Here is a 22,592-nt window from a genome sequence, read left to right on the forward strand (position 1 = left end):
TATATATTGTGGGGGAAGGGCATGGGATGGGGCTCTTAATACTGTCTCCCTTTGGGGATTGGATATTGCTCAATGTTGGTTTATTATTTGTGCAATTTGTTTACGATTTTGTAGCAGAGAAATTACAGTACTCTCGCATGGAGATAATACAACCTCAGGCAAGTGACGGGATTAACATAGAAACTAGGAGCAGGCCATTCAGCCTTCAAAGCTGCTCTGCCATTCAGGATTAACACAGAATCCCTCCAGTGTGGAAGCAGGCCATTCATCCCATCAAGGTCACACTAGACCCCCCAGCCTTATCACCCTGCATTTCCCATGGCTAACCCATTGTGCCTGCACAACCCTGAACACTACGGGCAGTTTAGCATGGCCAACCCACCTAACCTCCACATCTTTGGACTGTGGGAGGAAACCGGAGCACCCGGAGGAAACCCACACAGAGAGTGTGCAAACTCCACACAGCCAGAGCCTGGAGTCAGACCCAGGTCCTATCGCTGTGAGGTAGCAGTGCTGACCACAGAGCCACTGTGCTGTCCTTATGGTTGTTCACCCAACTGTTCACATTTTCTCCCTCTGTCCTTGAGGCCTATATACACCTCCTTCTTGAAGATGTTCAATGTTTTGGCCTCAACTGCTTTCGATGACAGACAATCCCACAGGCTCACCACTGTCTGGGTGAAGACATTTCTCTTCATCTCAGTCTGAAATGGTCGAACCCATGTCCTTAGACTGTAGGTTCTGGACTGCCTGGTCATCGGGAACATCTTTCTTGCGTTTACCCTGTCTAGTTCTGTCCGAAGGGCCAGTCTCCTTAGAGCCCATCACCTCCTCAATGCTCCCGAGTGGGATCTCGACACTTCCTTTATTCCACATCCACCAGTGTAAACTTTCTGAACTTTCAGGGCTACCTTTTCACCACTTGGAGCCATTTACACAGGTGCATGCAGTGTAAGGTTTGAAAGCATCCTTTTAGTGGGGAGACATGTAACTGTGCTTTCTTGCTAATGGACAGTGAAGGGTCAAGGCCTGAGGCATTTAGGTGTCTTTTTAAAACTGCTGGAACAGCTGTATTGATATGCTGAGCGTGCTAATATTTTTATAGAAAGCTAATCCCCATCCCTGATCGATCCGTTTAGTGTATTTCCAGGTTTCCATCAACTCCTCAGAGCCGTCTCCCTGACTTTTCTCGCAGTCCTTCCGCCTTGTTCTTAAAGCATCTTGAAGCAATTTCAAATCTGTCCCGTCACTGAAGAGATGTAACTTCTCAGTGATGTTAGTACCTGACAGTTCACTTTCTCTCTCTCTCATCTGTGTTGATGTAGCTGTTGGTTTTGCTGACCGGGGGATTCCAAGTAAAATTGAATTTGCTTCAAAAACAGTGCAGCCCTCAGCATGCCCTCACCTTCCTGTTAATTAATGTCACTCCAAGAATGTCCGCCTTGAAATTAACTGTTGGTATAACTAGCAGTTGGTCCTGGGAGCGAGAGCTTAAGCCGAGTTGATGGATGAGACCTGTTATTAAGTTGCAAGCAACAGTTAAAATTGGCTTGATGGTTCACTGTTAATTAGTGCTGACCGCTGCCCTTTTGTTCAGAATTGTGTTACCACCATTTTAATTGAAATATATCGAGTCCCTGAATTCCATAGAAAGGAATTTTAAAACTTCAGCATGTTTCATGTGTGTCGTCCTTTTCCAAGATAAAAACCTGCAATGAATCACCAGTAATGTGTGTGATCTTACTAATTGTTCTTTTCATGGGACTTGGTCATGGCTGGCTGGGCCAGCATTTATTGCTCGTCCCTAGTTGCCCTTGAGAAGGTGGTGGTAAGTTGCCTTTTTGCAGTCCATGTGCTGTAGGTTGACCCACAAGGTCCTTGAGGGAGAGAATTCCAGGATTTCGACCCAGTGACAGTGAAGGAATGGCGATATATTTCCAAGTCAGGATAGTGAGTATCTTAGAGGGGAACGGCAGTGCTCCTATGTACCTGCTGTCCTTGTGCTTCTAGATGGAAGTGGTCGTGTGTTTGGATGGGGATGTCGTAAAGGGGTGCAGGGGTGTCCTGGAGTGTGTATTGGGGGGGCGTCTGTTGGATCAGGAGTACAGAAATAGTCAAAGCTTCACCATGGCCCTAGGTATCTCAGAGCCCACAATCCCAGAATTCCGACTTGTGACCCCCATTTTGGTTGCTGGCCCCCCATTTTGAAAACCCCATTCCAAGAGAGCGTTAACACTCCAGCAATTGGTTTCCAGCAGGCTACTGGGACGCGGATTTGCAGTCAGCTATTTACACATGTTGTCAATTTGAATTTTAAGACCACGAAGAAGGAGGCCCCTTTAAGGCCTGGAATTGGTTTCCCAGGAGCTGTAGAAAGGCTAACCTGAGATTGAATTAGGAAGAAAGGTATTCGCAAGAACTTGATCTGAAACGGCTCTGTGGTCCCTCCATTCACTATTAGTATTCCTGCTCTTTCAATCAGGGTGGTGTTTGTATTTCTTTTCGTGTACATGCCCTATCTGGGCGGCACAGTGGCTCAGCAGTTAGCACTGCTGCCTCACAGCACCAGGGACCCGGGTTCAAACCACCCTTGGGTGAACTGTCTGAGTGGAGTTTGCACATGCTCCCCGTGTCTGCACAAAGACGTGCAGGTTAGGTGGATTGGTATTGCTGAATTGCCCCCTAGTGTCCAGGGATGTGTAGGCTAGGAGAACTAGCAATGGGAAATGCAGGATTACAGCATTTACAGGGGTGGGATGCTGTTCAGAGAGATGGTGTGGACTCGATGGGCTGAATGGCCTGCTTCCGTACTGTCGGGATTCTGTGATTCTATTGCACACTGTGCTGGTTACTATAGAGCCAACGAATTACAGTCAGCCTGGCTCAATGTTGAGCAGTCCTCACCCCCTCTCCTCTCCCAAGGCAGGAGTTTACGGGTTCAAGCCCCACTCCAGACACTTGAGCCTGGAATCCAGGCTGACCCTCCAAAGGGAGTGCTGCTCTGTCAGGGGGTGTAGTATTTCATGGAGACATTAAATGAAGCCCCCTTTCTGTCCCCTCAGGTGGCAATAAAAGGTAGTATTCAAATAGGGGCTCTCTTAAAGAGCAGAAGTTTTCAATTATCGACCCAGCAATGATGTAGAGCGAGACAATCGATAATCTCCATTCAAAAGCAATCACAACTTAAATTTCGGTGACACCTTAAATGTAATCAAACCTTCTAAAGCACTTCATAGAAGCACGAGGAAGCAAAGTAGAAGATTTGGAGTCACCTGGCTGACCATTTGACCAGGGGTGTAGGCTTTAAAGAAGGAAGTGAGGTAAAGCTGTGTGATGAGGGAGTTCCAGAGTTAGGTAACTGAAGATATGGCTGCCCCCCGCTGGAACAATTAAAATTGGGGCTGGACAAGTTTTGGAAGAGTGTCGATATCTCAGAGGATTTTGGAAACGGAAGGAGGTTTTAGGTTATTTTCCCTACAGTATGGGAACAGACCCTTCGGCCCAACAAGTCCACACTGACCCTCTGAAGAGTAACCCACCCAGACCCATTTCCCTCTGAAATTCACCTGACCTGCATATCTTTGGATTGTGGGAGGAAACCGGAGCACCCGGAGGAAACCCACACAGACATGGGGAGAATGTGCAAACTCCACCCGAGGGCAGGAATTGAACCCGGGTCCCTGGCACTGGGAGTAGCAGTGCTAACCACTGAGCCACCGAGTCACCCATCTTTTGAATGGGGCAAGGCCGTGAAGGGATTTGAAACCAAGGTTGAGTGTTCTGGAATCAACAACTTGCTTGACAGGGAGCAGACTTTGTTGTGAATGAAGGCAGGAGCAGCAGAGTTTTGGATTTCCTCCAGTTTACAGGGGTAGAGCGCAAGAGACCAGCGTCAGTGTGCTGAAACAGACTGCAAGAAGGGCAGCTCACCCCCGCAATTTCTCAAGAGGCAACTGGGTATAGGCAGTATGCTGGTCTAGCCAGCGACACCCACATCCCAGGAGTGAATTAAAAAGAAACCTAGCCTTCAGGGTAACCTGAAATACAAAGAGCTTTAGCTGCAGATGAGTTTTTTTGATTAGATTAGATTACTTACAGTGTGGAAACAGGCCCTTCGGCCCAACAAATCCACACCGACCCTCCGAAGAGCAACCCACCCAGACCCATTCCTCTACAATTACCCCTTCACTTAACACTACAGGCAATTTAGTGTGGTCAATTCACCTGACCTGCACATCTTTGGACTGTGGGAGGAAACCAGAGTATACCCACATAGACACGGGGACAATGTGCAAACTCCACACAGACAGTTGCCTGAGATGGGAATTGAACCCAGGTCTGTGGCACTGTGCCACCGTATCGCCCTAAGTTAAGGGTTACATCAGGCAATGTTACGGAGATGGAGTTAGGGTTCTTTGGGTTAGGGTAGTCATGATGTGAATGTGAGCAAGTTCAAATGCGACACCAGTTTGCAAACTCATTGATTTCATCTCGGGCTGTTGTCACGGGCTTCAGAATGGACTTCAGAGTGAGGACCAAAAACAAGGAGGTTTACTCTTCCCCAGATTTTATGGAAGGATTTACACAGAGCGAGGTGGGTGTGTGGAATGCACTGCCAGCGGTGGTAGTAGGGCCAGAGACGTTAGGGACATGGAAGTTAGTGCAATGAAGGGTATGTAGGTTAGTTCGATTTTGGAGTAGGATAAAAGGTCAGCACAGCATCAAGGGGCCGAAGGGTTCTACATTCTGTGATATTTCTGCTTGTCTAGCACAGGATGCCAGGTAAGCAGTCTGACAATTGAGTAGCAGTGGGAGGTGCAGGAGAGGCGGTGGGGCGTTCTCAGGATAAGTGTAAAAAACTAATGGTGTGCTTTTGGTTGATGTTGCCAAGAGACAGTTGGTAGGTGAAAAATACGAGGGGGTACGGAATAGATCCTTGGGAGAAGACACCCGCGGTACTGGAGTGGGAGCAGGAAGATGAGCCATTGGGCACAATACTGTGCCTGTGGTGAGATGGATAAAAATGGAAGCCAGTGAGAGCACTGTCGCCCAGTTGAAGAGGGTCTGGGAGGAGGATAGTGTGGCCGCTGTGTCCCAGGCTACTGACCGGCTTGATAAGGACAAGAAGGGAGAGTTTATCACAGTCAGAGGATGTCAGTTGTGATTCTGATAAGCACAGCCTCAGTAATGTGACAGGACTGAAACCCATTCAGAGAGACTCTTAACATGATATTCTGGGAGACTTGGGAACAAACTTAAGAAGTGGTAGTGTTCTCAAAGGGGTTGGAGAGGAGAAGGAGGTGTCAAGACGCTGCAGTCAAGGTTTTGTTTTCTCCAAAGAGTGGCGATGACAGCAGCTTTAAAGGAGCTTGAGGGAGCTGCAGCTTTTTTTTTCAGATTTGGATTGTATCTACCGGAGTACCGTTTATCCTTCATGGACAGCAGCCCCCCCCGCCCCCCCACCATTCCTGTGTACAGAGTTCTGATCGTTAATCTATACAGTCAATAAAGAAGTATTTCATAACTGGTGTTTTCCAATAGGTGAGTGCCAGTCTGCCAACTCCAACTCCACGGTCCCTGGGCAGCGACAATGAGCTGATGGTGTACAATGGAGCTGAAGGTATGGGTGGATGGAGTCCAGCGTATCGTGTGTGGGGTGACAGAGGTCACGACCTGCCAAGAGGTCGTCATTGCCCTAGCTCAAGCCATAGGTAAGAGGCTGTTAATTGATTGTGGAGTCATGCATGGATGGGTGGGCGCTGTCTTTCCCACTCTGGGATTGGAACCTGGCGCTTGTTTCCACCTACTCCCTGTGACCTGGCTGAGATATGGAGTAAGAGAGTGGAGAAGCTGAGGAATGTTGGGCAGGTCTCCATTAAACACCATCATGGAATGATTGATCATGTATGATGCTAGAATGACTTTTCCTGTGTTTGATATGGGCCTGATCATTAATGAGCTGGTCACCAGTGGTTGTGGTTTCTTTCTCCTTTGTATTTTGGATGTGGGTGGTGCTGGCAGGGTCAGCATTTATTGCCTATCCTGAATTACTGTTTGGTCTGAGTGACTAGCATTTCAGAGTCAACCGCATTACTGTGGGCCGGGAGTCGCGTGTACGTCAGACAAGACCAGGTAAGGAAGATAGATGCTCTTCCTAAAAGGCATTACTGAACAAGGTGTTTTTATTTACAATAATCAACATGCTCCCTATTAGCCCATCCTTCTTCATTCCACTGAATTCAAACTTCACCGTCTGCTGTGGTGAGATTCGAGCCCACGTCCCCACAGCATTGGCCTGGGCCTTTGGATTATTAACCCAGTGACAATCCGATACACCATCACATCAAAGGGAAGTTATCAACGTTCACTCTCCCTTTTCTTCGAGTCTTGCTCTTCCCTTCCCCTCTGTCCCTCAGGTTCTCACTCTCCCTACCCCTCCTTCCCTTACGTTCTCACTCTCCCTTTCTTCCTTCCCTCACATTCTCACTCTCCCTTCCACTCCTTCCCTCACATTCACACACTCTCCCTTTCCCATCAGTCCCTCACATTCTCACTCTCCCTTTCCCGTCTGTCCCTCACATTCTCACTCTCCTCTCCCCCTCCTTCCCTCACATTCTCACTCTCCCTTCCACTCCTTCCCTCACATTCACACACTCTCCCTTTCCCATCAGTCCCTCACATTCTCACTCTCCCTTTCCCGTCTGTCCCTCACATTCTCACTCTCCTCTCCCCCTCCTTCCCTCACGTTCTCGCTCTCCCTTTCCCGTCTGTCCCACATGTTCTCACTCTCCCTTTCTCGTCTGTTCCTCACGTTATAACTTTCCCTTTCCCTTCCTTCCCTCACGTGCTCTCTCTCCTTTTCCTCTCCTTCCCTCACATTCTCTCTCTCTCTTTTCCCTGTCCCTCACATTCTCACTCTCACTTACCCCTCTTTCCCTCATGTTCTCACTCTCCCTTTCCCCTCCATCCCTCACGTTCTCACTCTCCTTTTCCTCTCCTTCCCTCACGTGCTCACTCTCCCTTTCCTCTCTTTCCCTCATGTTCTCACTCTCCCTTTCCTCTCCTTCCCTTGCATTCTCATTCTCCCTTTCTTGTCTGTCCCTCACATTCTCACTCTCCCTTCCCCTCCTTCCCTCATGTTCTCACTCTCCCTTTCCCATCTGTCCCTTATGTTCTCACTCTCCCTTTCCCCTCCATCCCTCACGTTCTCACTCTCCTTTTCCTCTCCTTCCCTCACGTGCTCACTCTCTTCCCTCTGTCCCTCACGTTCTCACTCTCCCTTTCCTCTCCTTCCCTCGCATTCTCACTCTCCCTTTCTCCGCCGTCCCTCGCGTTCTCACTCTCCCTTTCCCCTCCATCCCTCATGTTCTCACTCTCCCTTTCCTCTCCTTCCCTCACGTTCTCACTCTCCCTTTCCTCTCCTTCCCTCACGTTCTCACTCTCCCTTTCCTCTCTTTCCCTCATGTTCTCACTCTCCCTTTCCTCTCCTTCCCTTGCATTCTCATTCTCCCTTTCTTGTCTGTCCCTCACATTCTCACTCTCCCTTCCCCTCCTTCCCTCATGTTCTCACTCTCCCTTTCCCATCTGTCCCTTATGTTCTCACTCTCCCTTTCCCCTCCCTCCTTCACGTCCTCACTCTCCCTTTCCCCTCTGTCCCTCACGTTCTCACTCTCCCTTTCCTCTCCTTCCCTCTCTCACGTTCTCACTCTCCCTTACCCCTCCCTCATGTCCTGACTCTCCCTTTCCCATCCGTCCCTCACATTCTCACTCTCCCTTTCCCCTCACATCCTCACTCTCCCTTTCCTCTCCCTCCCTCACATTCTCAGTCTCCCTTCCCCTCCGTCCTTCACGTTCTCAGTCTCCCTTTCCTCTTTGTCCCTCACATTCTCACTCTCCCTTACCCCTCCCTCCCTCACGTCCTGACTCTCCCTTTCCCCTCTGTCCCTCACATACTAACTCTCCCTTTCCCCTCCCTCCCTCACATTCTCAGTCTCCTTTCCCCTCCATCCCTCGCGTTCTCGCTCTCCTTTTTCCCTGCAGCTGATATCCTTTGCTGGTCCAGGTTTCTGTCAACTGACCCTACCCCTCATGTGCACCTCCTGGTGGTCAATGTAGGTACGGGTCTCACATGTGACTGAAGCCAAATGGGCCAATCTGCTGAAGATTTCACGGACATTGATGAACGTGGCTGGAAATGGGGACGTAGCAGAAGAAGGAAAGACTTGAGTTGATAGAGAACCTTTCATGTCCTCCAGATGTCCCATAGTGCTTTACAGATAGTGAATATCTACAAAGTGCAGCCACTAATTTACACTCTGCAAGCTCCCACACATGCCCATGATTGGGTGAGAAATATTGAGCAGGACTCTCAGCCAAAATCCCTTGCTACTTTTCCAAATAGTGGCATGGAATCTGTACAGCAATCTCCAAGTCAGACACGTCCTTGTTAGCTGTAAAATTGCAGCACTCCCTCGACCCTTTCACTCCAATCTCTGAGGTATGTGGATACTCACAACTTTTGGGTCAAAGAGCAGGGAACCGCCTTTGAGCTATGGCTGAGCATGTGAGGCAGGATGTTGGTTAGAAATTGTGGTCTGTCAGGCACTGAAGCAGCTGAGAGATTGGGCTGTGATTTCCTCAGTCTGAGCATCAGCCTGTGTGACCACATCCTTATCACTCACCAGCAGCCACATCACATCCTTTCTCCTCTGACACCCCTTCTCCATCTACGTCCATTTTTTTGGAATACTGTGTGCAGTTCTGGTCTCCCTGTTGTAGGAATGTTGTTGTCAAACTTGAAAGGGTTCAGAAAAGATTGACAAGGATGTTGCCAGGGATGGAGGGTTTGAACCTCAGGGAAAGGCTGAGGGGTGACCTTATAAGGGTTTATAAAATCACGAGGGACATGCATAGCCAAAGTCTTTTCTCCAGCCAAAACTGAAGGGCATAGGTTTAGGGTGAGAGGGAAAAGATATAACAGGGACCTAAGGGGCAACTTTTCACGCAGAGGGTGGTACGTGTATGGAATGAGCTGCCAGAGGAAGTGGTGGAGGCTGGTACAATTACAGCATTTAAAAGGCATCTGGATGGGTATATGAATAGGAAAGGATATGGGCCAAATGCTGACAAATGGAACTAGATTAATTGAGGATATTTGGTCAGCATGGACAAGTTGGACCGAAGGGTCTGTTTCCGTGCTGTAAGTCTCTATGCTTCTATGGCTCAATGTCCTTCTCTACTCCTCCTGAGCCCTGAAAGAAGGGCTGATGCCCGAAACGTCGATTCTCCTGCTCCTTGGATGCTGCCTGACCTGCTGCGCTTTTCCACAACACATTTTCAGCTCTGATACTCCAGCATCTGCAGTCCTCACTTTCTCCCTGAAACCCTCCCAACATTTAGACCCCCCCACGACCAACATCCCCCTCCTCAATCCTGCTCCCTGGAAATCCTCCTGGTTATTATGTTAAGACCATGTGTGTTACATTGAATGCATGTGGTGGACATTATCTGGCAACTCATTTCAGCCCCTTTGAATGGACCCAGACAGAAACAGTGGGGGATTTTTTTTGAGTTTGGAGGTGTATGTTTTGTAGAATGGACGTTTGTAAATAAAAGCTTCAAAAATGCGCAAAGTTTGGATCTAGTTCTATACTTCACCACTGGCCTTCTGGAACATAACCGTGCTTTGCAGAATGTGTTTCCCAGCCTCAGCTCATTGTAAGGCTTGAAAACAATTGATGCAACCCCACCCCAGTACCCGTACAGTGGGAACTGAGTGAGCAGGGAGTGGAGGACTGACAGAGTAGGGGGCCTGTTTGAACTGGAGTACAGTTGGGTTTACTCAGTCAGAATTTCATGGCAGCCATTGCACCCTTCAGAGTTCAAATGTTCAGCTCGTGACCCCCACTCGGTGACCACGCACCCACTTTCGGGATCTGTACATTGTCGGAGAGAGAGTCTGCTTCCCAGCCTTCCCACAGACGCTGGAGTCACTAGGGACCATCGAGGACTTGGATCCCAGTATCCCATGGGCCATCAGTCAGTGGTTAACTTCATTGACCGATGTTGAAGGGGAGCACAGCCAACACAGCAGTTCTGAAAGTGAAAAGCTGGGAGTCATAGAGTCATAGAGATGTACAGCATGGAAACAGACCCTTCGGTCCAACCCGTCCATGCTGACCAGATATCCCAACCCAATCTAGTCCCACCTGCCAGCACCCGGCCCATATCCCTCCAAACCCTTCCTATTCATATACCCATCCAAATGCCTCTTAAATGTTGCAATTGTACCAGCCTCCACCACATCCTCTGGCAGCTCATTCCATACACATACCACCCTCTGTGTAAAAAAAGTTGTTCCTTAGGTCTCTTTTATATCTTTCACCTCTCACCCTAAACCTATGCCCTCTAGTTCTGGACTCCCCAACCCCAGGGAAAGACTTTGTCTATTTATCCTATCCATGCCCCTCATGATTTTTTAAACCTCAATAAGGTCACCCCTCAGCCTCCGACGCTCCAGGGAAAACAGCCCCAGCCTGTTCAGCCTCTCCCTGTAGCTCAAATCCTCCAACCCTGGCAACATCCTTGTAAATCATTTCTGAACCCTTTCAAGTTTCACAACATCTTTCCAATAGGAAGGAGTCATTGAGGAGGGAGGGTCAGCCTAGTGAGGGAAGATTGGGAAGAGGCTAGCACCAAGTGCTTGGGAGGGTCAGCCAAGAAGCCAGTCAGCCCAATCTCTGGTCCATTGTTCTCCCCTCTCACCAATATGACACTTAATCTCATGATCCTTCAATGTGCACTCTTCTCACTGCTGATTGGTCTAATTCATAATCATGTGGGGTGTCTGATGGTACAGTGGGACAGGATGGCAGAGATGGAGGAGTGCAGTCTGTGCTCTCTCTGTGTATCGTGGGTTGATTGTGGATGATAGAATACTTCTTCAGCGGTGAGTGAGATCAGCGTCAGGAATCTGAATGGAATTGAAGTGTCAGTCTGGGCTGAGGAACCAGTTGGGGAGGTGAATGGTCAGTTTGCGTGAGCTGTCAAATTAGACCGAGGCTTCAGTCGTATGGGTGGGGGAGGGGTCAATGTGATTGGAAATCCAGGATGACAGTTCAGTTTGTTGGTAAGCAATCAGGTTGGGGCGAGGGTGCATGTTTGGGGTAATGGGTCCGAATGGGGTGATGACATGTCAGTGTCAATTTGGACTGAGAGGTAGGAGTTTGGTTGATGGGTTAGGTTTGGGGTGTGGGAATGTTCTGTCAGTCTGGTTAGTTTGGGGAGGGAGGTAACTCTGAGATGTGTAGTTACTTTAGGGTGTGGGTCTGTTTGGAGTCAGAGTGAGGCTGGGTCGGTTTAAGCTGGGGATAATTTTGGGATGAGATTTAAGTTCAGGATGAGGATGGGTTTGGGCTGAGGACATGGTTGACAATGAGTGTCAGGTTGGGGTGAGGGTTGTTTTGGGATATGGGATTAATTAGAGATTAGTGTACAGTTTGGAGAGAGGGATTACTGTAGTGATGGGACCTGAGTTATAGGGTTGTCTTCCCTTAAAGGTGATGGGCGGCAGTGGCTCATTCGGAGAGCTAATCCAGACAGAATGGGCCGAATGGTCTCCTATTGCACTGTAACAACTTTCTGGGAACATCACTGCAAGTCCTCCTTCAGAATGTAATCTTGTGTTCAGTTTAAATGAGAGGTCAGAGATAAAATTCAGAACATGAATAGAGTAGTGTGAAATAATAATCAAGGTCACCGATTTGCAGTTTCCACAAACATGATCAACATTGTTTATCAAATCTGAACTGTAAAGAAATTCCAGTCACACTTCCTGGATAATCTTTAATTAAAATGCTTTTTGATTGTCCAAGCGCCAAAGCTCTGATATATTGTAACAGAAATAAAGATGTGTTTAGATAGTGTTTTGTGACTTCAAGATGTCCCGAACCACATTCTAACCAAATGAAATAATCTTGAAGTGTAGGACTAGGCCATTCGGCCCCTCAAGCATGCTGCACCCTTCTAGATCAGGGCTGGTTATCTACAACAATGCCATAGAGCCACACATTCCTCATATCTATTAATGAGATTGGTATCTAAAAATCCCTGTCTTGAATATACACAGTGACTATTAATGTTGTAATGTAGAGAACACAGTAGTCAATTCACACACAGCATAATGTGTTTTCAGAATGTTTTCAAAGGATGTGGTGCCAGTGTCTAGGCCAGCATTTATTGTCCATCCCTAGTTGTCCTTGAGAAACCGGTGGTGAGCTGCCTTCTCGAACTGCTACTGTGTCTGTGGTCTAGGTAGCCTAGAATGCTGGTGTTCCAGGGTTTTGACCCAGTGACCCTGGAGGAACAACAATATATTTCCAAGTCAGAAAGGTGTGTGCCTTGGAGAGGATCTTGCAGGCATTGGTATCCTGTGTATATGCTGCCGTTTGTCCTTCTAGATGGGAGTGGACATGGAAATAGAAAGTGCTGTCAAAGGAGTCTTGAAGAGTGACTGCAGTGCATCGTGTAGCTGGTACTCTCTGCTGCTAATGAGGGTTTGGGGTGGAGGGAGTGAATGTTGAAGGTGGTTTGTGGGGTGCCAGTCCCAGCAGACAGCTTTGTCCAGAATGGTGTTGAGCTTCTTGAGTGTTGTTGGAGTTGCACTTATTTCGACCCATGGGGAGTATTCCTTCACACTCCTGACTTGAACGTTGTTAATGCGGATCAGAAGGTGAATTACTCATTGCAGGCTTCCTAGCCTCTAACCTGATCAGTTATGTGACTAATTCAGTCCAGTTCCTGCTCAATGCTCACTCTATCAATGTTGATCATGGGGCGAATCAGTGATGATCATGCCAAAGGCAATGGTTAGATTCTCTCTTATGGGAGATATTCATTACCTGATATTTAAGAAGAATAAATATTATTTGCCATTTATTAGCCCAAACCTGGGTATTGTCCAAGACTTGCTGCATAGGGACATTGGCTTCTTCATTACCTGAGGAGTGGCACATTTGCACTTCATCCTCCCCACTTCTGACCTTACGATTGAGGGAAGGTCATTGACGAAGCATCTTCAGCTGGTTGGGCCTCAGCCGTACCCTGAGGTATGCTAGAGCTGAGATGACTGACCTCCGACAGGGTTCTTCCTATGTGCCAGGTATGACTCCAACCAGTGGAGAGTTCTCCCCCTGATATCCATTCATTCCAGTTTTGCTAGGGCTGCGTGATGCCACACTGAGTCAAATGTGGCCTTGATGTCAAGGGCTCTCTCTCGCCCACCTCCCCTCTGGATTCAGCTCTTTTTGTCCATGTTTGAACCAAGGCTGTAATGAGTGGCCCTGGCAGAACCCAAACTGGGCATCACTGAGCAGGTTATTGCTAAGCGGGTGCTGCTTGATAGCCCTGTTGTTGACTCCTTCGATCAAGTTACTGAGGATCAACAGTACACTGACGGGGTGCTAATTAACCAGATTAGATTTGTCCTGCCTTTTATGTACAGGACATAACTGGCAAATTTCCACATTGTTGGATCGATGCCAATATTGTAATTGCACTGGAACAGCTTAGCTAGGACAGTGGCAAGTTCTGGAGCACAGGTTTTAAGTACTATTATCAGAATATTGTCGGGTTCCATCACTTTTGCAGTATCCAGTGTCTCCAACTTTTTCTTGATATCACATGGAGTCAATCGAGTTGACGGAAGGCTGCTATCTGTGATGCTGGGCACCACTGGAGGAGGCCGAGATGGTTCATCCACTCAGCACTTCTGACTGAGGATTGTTTATAATGTTTCAGCCTTCTCTTTTGCACTGAGGTGTTGGGCTCTTCCATCATTGAGGATGGGGATATTTGTACAGCCTCTTCCTCCAGTGAGTTGTTTAATTGCCCACCACCATTCACGACCGGATGTGGCAGGACTGCAGAGTTTCGAATTAATCCGTTGATTGTGAGCTCACTTCGCTCTGTCACCTGCTGCTCATGTTGTTTGACATGGTAGTAGTCCTCATTTTTGGGTATGTCTGGTGCTGCTCCTGGCATGCCCTCCTGCCCTCTCCATTGAACCAGGGTTGACCCCCCTGGCTTGATGGTAATGATTGAGTGGGGGATATGCCGGGCCATGAGGTTACAGATTGGGCTGGAGTACAGTTCTGCTGCTGTTGATGGCCCACAGCGCCCCCTGGATGGCCAGTCTTGAGTTGCCAGAACAGTTCTGAGTCTATCCTACATAGCATAGTAATGTCACACAACATGAGGGATGGTTTCCTCAGTGTGAAGGTGGGACTTTGCCCTGGTCTGGTTTCTCCTGCCAGTACTCTCATGGACACATCCACCTACAACAGGAATGTTGGCCCACGCCTGCTGCAGGCCCAGGTCCCCAGCTATGTCCTTTTGGACTTGGTCAGTTTGGTCAATCGTGACTTCTGCATTTAGACGTTGATAGACTTCTCCTGAACTGCATTCTGGGTACTTAGCGGTCTCAGTGCTTCCTCCAAGAACTGTTCAACGTGAAGAAGTACTGATTCCTCAAGCGAGGGGTAATCCGCAACAAGTATCCTTACTCAGAGTGCCATGAGCCTTCATGGATTCTGGAAGAATGAGGGGGGGTGAAATCTCATATAAACATATAAAACCCTAATGGGAGTGAACAGGTTGGATGTGGGAAAAATATTCCCAATGTTGGGGAAGTCTAGAACTATGGGTGACAGCCATTCAGGACTGAGCTGAGGTAAGATTTCTTCACTCAGAGAGTTGTGAACCTGTGGAATTCTCTCCCAAAAGAGGCTGTTAGGGCCAGTTCATTGGATATATTCAAAAGGGGGCTGGACATGGCCCTTGTGGTGAAAGGAATCAAGGAGTATGGGGAGAGGGTGGGAATAGGGTATTGAGATTGCATTGTCAGCCATGATCATACTCAATGGTGGAGCAGGCTGGAAGGGCCGAATGGCCTACTCCTGCTCCCATTTTCTATGTTCTATTTTTTCTATTCTGCTCAATTTTCTGTGCACCCTCTAATGCCTTCACATCCATCCTAAAATGAATTGGAAGCAATACACCCAACTGAGACCAAAAAATACATGTTTGATACAACTTCCTTGCCTTTATATACCACCCCGCGGCTCAACACTTCAACTCCCCCTCCCACTCCACCAAGGACATGCAGGTCCTTGGACTCCTCCATCGCCAGACCATAGCAACACGACGGCTGGAGGAAGAGCCCGCCTCATCTTCCGCCTAGGAACCCTCCAACCACAAGGGGTGAACTCAGATTTCTCCAGCTTCCTCATTTCCCCTCCCCCCACCTTGTCTCAGTCAAATCCCTCGAATTCAGCACCGCCTTCCTAACCTGCAATCTTCTTCCTGACCTCTCCGCCCCCACCCACACTCCGGCCTATCACCCTCACCTTGACCTCCTTCCACCTATCGCATTCCCAATGCCCCTTCCCCCAAGTCCCTCCTCCCTATCTTTTATCTTAGTCTGCTGGACACACTTTCCTCATTCCTGAAGAAGGGCTTATGCCCGAAACGTCGATTCTCCTGCTCCTTGGATGCTGCCTGACCTGCTGCGCTTTTCCAGCAACACATTATCGGCTCTGATCTCCAGCATCTGCAGACCTCACTTTCTCCTCTTTGTATATTCTATCTCCACTTATAAAGGTAACGCTCCCTATGCTTTATTAAGAGCCCTCTGAACTTGTCTCTATCAATGGTTGCCCAGTTCCTCCTTCTCTGCCCTATCCTCTTAGAGTTTTACCCCTTTTTTTCTTGTCTTACCACGATCTTCCCAGCAAATCTCTGGACATTTCTCTACACCGGATTTCATCTGCTACCAACTAGTCTATTTCTGACATTCTACAGAAGGCTGCTGACAGTTCACAATACCCCAAAATGTTGTATTGTCCACACATCCTGAAACTGAACCATGTACACCAAGGTTTCAGCCATTAGCATAGTCAGCTATAGCAACTGTAAGGTTTGATCCATGATCTTATCCCTCTCGGATGTTAATCTGACGTAGCTACGATGCTGGAATCTCTTTATTCTCAGGTAGATGGGAGGTACCCGGGCAGAATCCCCATTGTAGCAGACTCCGAGGAACTGTAAAGGAGATTGAAGACTCCACAGGAACCTTCCGAAAGTAAATCAGAAAAGTCTGGAATTAAGTCAATAATGCTGAGGAAAGCTTACCCTGTTAGGGATATGGAGAAAATGAGGACTGCAGATGCTGGGGAGTCAGAGTTGAAAAACGTGGTGCTGGAAAAGCACAGCTGGTCAGGCAGCATCTGAGGAGCAGGAGGGTCGACACTTCAGGCAAAAGCCCTTCATCAGGAATGTGGGCCAAAAGTAGGTGTATGGAGCTAGGCCGCATCCTGGTCACACTCTTGATGAATGGTGGAACAGCCTCAAGGGGTTGAATGGCCTACTGCTGTTAACTGGTCCAGATCCTGAGTAACTGTTAAACTGATCACATATTCCCAGCTAACCACTCCCTTGCACCTTCTAAATACCAAGCCTGAATTCTCCTCCCTACTACATTCCTGTGAATCTGATTTCTTCCACCTTCTCTAACATTGTACAACTTACCTGGCATCCTAGCCAGCTGGCACCTTATTAACTTGGCACTTTACGCCCCTCCTCGCCAGCCCCTAATCTCCCACCTGCCTTAGGTACTTTCTGTTTGACAGCAAAGCGGCTATGACTCAGGACCTTTGCATTTCAGAAGATGGCAGTGGTCTGTGTGAAAAGGGACAATGGTTTTCCTTGCTCTCACACAGTCCCACATTACGAAAGGACTGTTAGAATGGAGGCGAAAGTGAGGACTGCAGATGCTGGAGATTAGAGTCAAGATTAGAGGGGTGCTGGAAAAACACAGCAGGTCAGGCAGCATCTGAGGAGCTGGATAAATCGACGTTTCGGGCAGGAGCCCTTCCTGATTAATCCTGTCAGAATGGAGAGACAGCTGTGTGTTTCTGAGGGAGCAAGCCCTGAGCAGTACCTTCTCTCACAAATGCAGAGCTCCCTTTTTCCATTCAGTGACAAGAGTGGCAATCTGGACAAGATTGTCGCAGCTCGGAACATCTTTGTTCCTTGTGGTTTCTCTTAACGGGAGTCTGTTTGCGAACTCGTCATGAAAGTGCTTCTTGTACTGTTCATTATTTTTCAGGTGAAAGTGTGCACTGCAGATGCTGACGATCAGAGTCTAAGAGTGTGGTGCTAGAAAAGCACAGCCGGTCAGGCAGCTTATCCCCGAAATGTCGACTCTCCTGCTCCTGGGATGCTGCCTGACCAGTTGTGTTTTTCCAACACCGCACTCTTCGACCCATTATTTTTCAGTTCACCACAGTGAGCACCCTGCCACTTCCAATCCACTGGCAAGTAACCTGTTCTGACAAAAGTCACCAGTAAAAACTGACGTTGCCTCAGTGTAGAAGGTGCTGATTACAATGTGAGAATGATGTGTCCTTTTGTACAGCCTAAGACCAGGGTTTAAATCACAGCTTGACAGTACATTTCATGTCGAATATATTTGCTGAAGGCGAATTGATGCATGAACCTACATTAAACAACTTAAAATCTTGATTTGAATTGATTAGATTAGATTACTTAGTGTGGAAACAGACCCTTCGGCCCAACAAGTCCACACCGACCCGTCGAAGAGCAACCCACCCAGACCCGTTCCCCTACATTTGCCCCTTCACCTAACACTAGGGGCAATTTAGCATGGCTAATTCACCTAACCTGCACATCTTTGGACTGTGGGAGGAAACCGGAGCAAACCCACGCAGACACGGGGAGAATGTGCAAACTCCACACAGACAGTCGCCTGAGGTGGGAATTGAACCCGGGTCTCTGGCGCTGTGAGGCAGCAGTGCTAACCACTGTGCCACCGTCCCACCCAATTGTGTGAACCAAAACCAGAACTTGCTGGAAAAGCTCAGCAGGTCTGGCAGCATCTGTGGAGAAAAATCAGTGTTAATGTTTCGGGTCGAGTCATCCTGCCTCAGAACTGATAGCAGCTAGGTAAAAGTTTTTTTATATATATTATATATATATATATGTATATGCAGAAGATGGGGTGGGGGGAGGGCTTAAGGAGAAAATGATAAGTGGAAATAGAGCCCAAAAAAAGAGAATTGTTGGGGCAGACAAACGTGGAAATAATGTCCAGCCTGGGAGAATGAATTGCGGCTAATGGGGACTGTTAGTGTCTAATAATGGGGTGTGTGTAAAGCAGACCATGTGATAACAAGAGTTTTGACTCTGATGTGGAGCATCTGCAGTCCTCACTCTCTCCATGTGATAACAAGGCCTAGTGTGTGGGAGCTGGGGTAAGGACGTGGGGAAAAAGTGCATCAACCCGTAAAATTATTGAACTCGGTATTTAGTGCAGAAGGCTGCTGGGCTCCCAAGCGGAAAATGAGGTGCTGTTCTTCCATCTGGCTCTGAGCTTCACTGGAGCACTCCAGCAAACCTGACCGAGAGATGCCAGCCAGGGAGCAGGGTGGGGTGTTAAAGTGGTATTTTAAATGGTCTGACTCTGTGCTAATTGGTTTCCATGTAATTATTTGTGCGATGGGGTGACTTCCATTTGCAAACGTAACTGATCTCACTTTTGACCAAATTGAGGTTTTTATTGAAGATTGTAAAATTTGAGGGGATTGCGGGGGCGAGCGTGTGGGGGTGGAAATAAGGGGTTAGAACTGGGGATGGGAGGGTGCTTCAGAACACACAATCTCCCATTTAAGATGGAGATGAGGAGGAATTTGTTCTCTCTGAGGGCTATACGTTTTGGGAATCCTTTTCCCCAAAGAGCAGTGGACATTGAATAAACTCAAAGCAGAGTGAGACTGATTTTGATTGACGAGGGAGTGATGGGCTAATTGAGGGAGGGGGCATGTTGCAGGAGAGTGGAGTTAAGGTCAGGAATCCTCTCAGCTGTGATCAGATGAAATGGCAGAATAGGCGCATGGGGCAAAATGGCTCACTTCTAGACCTTATGTTATCAGTTTGTTTGTTAAAAAGTGATTTTAAAGAAATCCCATTATTTAGATACCACCAATCAAAATGTCCCAAACTGCTTTACAGCCAATTAGGTACTTTGGGTGTAACCCGAAACATCAATTTCTCCAGCTCCTGATGCTGCCTGCCTTGCTGTGCTCCCCCAGCCTCCTGCCTGTCCCTCCTGATGCTGCCTGCCTTGCTGTGTTCCCCCAGCCTCCCCCCTGTCCCTCCTGATGCTGCCTGCCTTGCTGTGTTCCTCCAGCCTCCTGCCTGTCCCTCCTGATGCTGCCTGGCCTTGCTGTGCTCCCCCAGCCTCCTGCCTGTCCCTCCTGATGCTGCCTGCCTTGCTGTGCTCCCCCAGCCTCCTGCCTGTCCCTCCTGATGCTGCCTGCCTTGCTGTGTTCCCCCAGCCTCCCACCTGTCCCTCCTGATGCTGCCTGCCTTGCTGTGTTCCTCCAGCCTCCTGCCTGTCCCTCCTGATGCTGCCTGCCTTGCTGTGTTCCCCAGCCTCCTGCCTTTCCCTCCTGATGCTGCCTGCCTTGCTGTGTTCCCCCAGCCTCCTGCCTGTCCTTCCTAATGCTGCCTGCCTTGCTGTATTCCCCAGCCTCTTGCCTGTCCCTCCTGATGCTGCCTGCCTTGCTGCCTTCCTCCAGGCTCCTGCCTGTCCCTCCAGATGCTGCCTGCCTTGCTGTATTCCTCCAGCCTCCTGCCTGTCCCTCCTGATGCTGCCTGCCTTGCTGTGTTCCCCCAGCCTCCTGCCAGTCTCTCCTGATGCTGCCTGCCTTGCTGTGTTCCTCCAGCCTCCTCCCTGTCCCTCCTGATGCTGCCTGCCTTGCTGTGTTCCCCCAGCCTCCTGCCTGTCACTCCTGATGCTGCCTGTATGCTGTGTTCCTCCAGACTCCTGCATGTCACTCCTGATGCTGCCTGCTTCGCTGTGTTCCCCCAGCCTCCTGCCTGTCCTTCCTAATGCTGCCTGCCTTGCTGTATTCCCCAGCCTCTTGCCTGTCACTCCTGATGCTGCCTGCCTTGCTGTGTTCCCCCAGCCTCCTGCCTGTTCCTCCTAATGCTGCCTGTATGCTGTGTTCCTCCAGCCTCCTGCCTATCCTTCCTAATGCTGCCTGCCTTGCTGTGTTCTCCCAGCCTCCTGCCTGTCCCTCCTGATGCTGCCTGCCTTGCTGTGTTCCTCCAGCCTCCTCCCTGTCCCTCCTGATGCAGCCTGCCTTGCTGTGTTCCTCCAGCCTCCTGCCTGTCCCTCCTGATGCTGCCTGCCTTGCTGTGTTCCTCCAGCCTCCTGCCTGTCCCTCCTGATGCTGCCTGCCTTGCTGTGTTCCTCCAGCCTCCTGCCTGTCCCTCCTGATGCTCCCTGCCTTGCTGTGTTCCTCCAGCCTCCTCCCTGTCCCTCCTGATGCAGCCTGCCTTGCCGTGTTCCTCCAGCCTCCTGCCTGTCCCTCCTGATGCTGCCTGCCTTGCTGTGTTCCTCCAGCCTCCTGCCTGTCCCTCCTGATGCTGCCTGCCTTGCTGTGTTCCCCCAGCCTCCTGCCAGTCCCTCCTGATGCTGCCTGCCTTGCTGTGTTCCCCCAGCCTCCTGCCTGTTCCTCCTAATGCTGCCTGTATGCTGTGTTCCTCCAGCCTCCTGCCTATCCTTCCTAATGCTGCCTGCCTTGCTGTGTTCTCCCAGCCTCCTGCCTGTCCCTCCTGATGCTGCCTGCCTTGCTGTGTTCCTCCAGCCTCCTGCCTGTCCTTCCTAATGCTGCCTGCCTTGCTGTATTCCCCAGCCTCCTGCCTGTCCTTCCTAATGCTGCCTGCCTTGCTGTGTTCCTCCAGCCTCTTGCCTGTCACTCCTGATGCTGCCTGCCTTGCTGTGTTCCCCCATCCTCCTGCCTGTCCCTCCTGATGCTGCCTGCCTTGCTGTGTTCCTCCAGCCTCCTGCCTGTCCCTCCTGATGCTGCCTGCCTTGCTGTGTTCCTCCAGCCTCCTGCCTGTCCCTCCTGATGCTGCCTGCCTTGCTGTGTTCTCCCAGCCTCCTGCCTGTCCCTCCTGATGCTGCCTGCCTTGCTGTGTTCCCCCAGCCTCCTGCCTGTCCCTCCTGATGCTGCCTGCCTTGCTGTGTTCCCCCAGCCTCCTGCCTGTCCCTCCTGGTGCTGCCTGCCTTGCTGTGTTCCTCCAGCCTCCTGCCTGTCCCTCCTGATGCTGCCTGCTTTGCTGTGTTCCTCCAGCCTCCTGCCTGTCCCTCCTGATGCTGCCTGCCTTGCTGTGTTCCTCCAGCCTCCTGCCTGTCCCTCCTGATGCTGCCTGCCTTGCTGTGTTCCTCCAGCCTCCTGCCTGTCCCTCCTGATGCTGCCTGCCTTGCTGTGTTCCCCCAGCCTCCTGCCTGTCCCTCCTGATGCTGCCTGCTTTGCTGTGTTCCTCCAGCCTCCTGCCTGTCCCTCCTGATGCTGCCTGCCTTGCTGTGTTCCTCCAGCCTCCTGCTTGTCCCTCCTGATGCTGCCTGGCTTACAGTGTTCCTCCAGCCTCCTGCCTGTCCCTCCTGATGCTGCCTGCCTTGCGGTGTACCCCAGCCCTCCTGCCTGTCCCTCCTGATGCTGCCTGCCTTGCTGTGTTCCTCCAGCCTCCTGCCTGTCCCTCCTGATGCTGCCTGCCTTGCGGTGTACCCCAGCCTCCTGCCTGTCCCTCCTGATGCTGCCTGCCTTGCTGTGTTCCTCCAGCCTCCTGCCTGTCCCTCCTGATGCTGCCTGCCTTGCTGTGTTCCCCCAGCCTCCTGCCTGTCCCTCCTGATGCTGCCTGCCTTGCTGTGTTCCTCCAGCCTCCTGCCTGTCCCTCCTGATGCTGCCTGCCTTGCTGTGTTCCTCCAGCCTCCTGCCTGTCCCTCCTGATGCTGCCTGCCTTGCTGTGTTCCTCCAGCCTCCTGCCTGTCCCTCCTGATGCTGCCTGCCTTGCTGTGTACCCCAGCCTCCTGCCTGTCCTGTCTACAAATCTACGTAAAGGTTTCCCCAGCACGCTGACCCTACCATGGTTCATAGCTCCGTCCTCCACCTGCTCTCATCCCCCCCGTCCTGATACCAGTAACCCAAAAACCTGAATCCATTTACCCCTGCCAGTCTTTGTGCCACGCATTTGCTCCTCTCATCTTATTAACTCTTCCCTCACTTTGCACGTGGCCCAGTCGTCATCAGGTGGTAATTAGATGCAAGATGGCGCCGGATTTGTTTGACTCCTTGCAAGCTCCTGTGTGCAGATCTAAGTTTCCTATTTCCTACTGTTGTTCTACACTCTTTAAACTTAATAGCATACTTTTAAAAATTACTAATAAATATGTTTTATCTAAACTCACAGGTTTGCGCCTGTCCCTGTGTTTTTGTTTTTGCCACTGTTTACTTATTATTTGCTTATCTATGCTATTTACAATTAGATTAGATTACTTAGTGTGGAAACAGGCCCTTCCAGCCAACTAGTCCACATCAACCCTCCGAAGAGCAGCCCACCCAGACCCATTCCCCTACATTTACCCCTGCCCCTAACACTACGGGCAATTGAGCATGGTCAATTCACCTAACCTGCACATTTTTGGACTGTGGGAGGAAACCGGAGCA

At 49.8% G+C, this 22,592-nt stretch overlaps 1 protein-coding gene across 6 annotated transcripts in view; it reads left to right on the forward strand.

The window, feature by feature from the left end:
• Nucleotides 1–22,592, forward strand: part of rassf8b (Ras association domain family member 8b) — a 113,747-nt gene that overhangs the window by 78,555 nt on the left and 12,600 nt on the right. For all 6 annotated transcript variants that reach the window (XM_072562324.1, XM_072562322.1, XM_072562327.1 and 3 more), the window contains one exon: nucleotides 5,542–5,711. In XM_072562324.1, coding sequence (XP_072418425.1) covers nucleotides 5,609–5,711 — 103 coding nt within the window. In that variant the 5' untranslated portion in view covers nucleotides 5,542–5,608. The remainder of the gene's footprint in view (nucleotides 1–5,541; nucleotides 5,712–22,592) is intronic.

Source organism: Chiloscyllium punctatum, chromosome 44, assembly GCF_047496795.1.
Source record: "Chiloscyllium punctatum isolate Juve2018m chromosome 44, sChiPun1.3, whole genome shotgun sequence".
Classification (NCBI taxonomy): domain Eukaryota; kingdom Metazoa; phylum Chordata; class Chondrichthyes; order Orectolobiformes; family Hemiscylliidae; genus Chiloscyllium; species Chiloscyllium punctatum.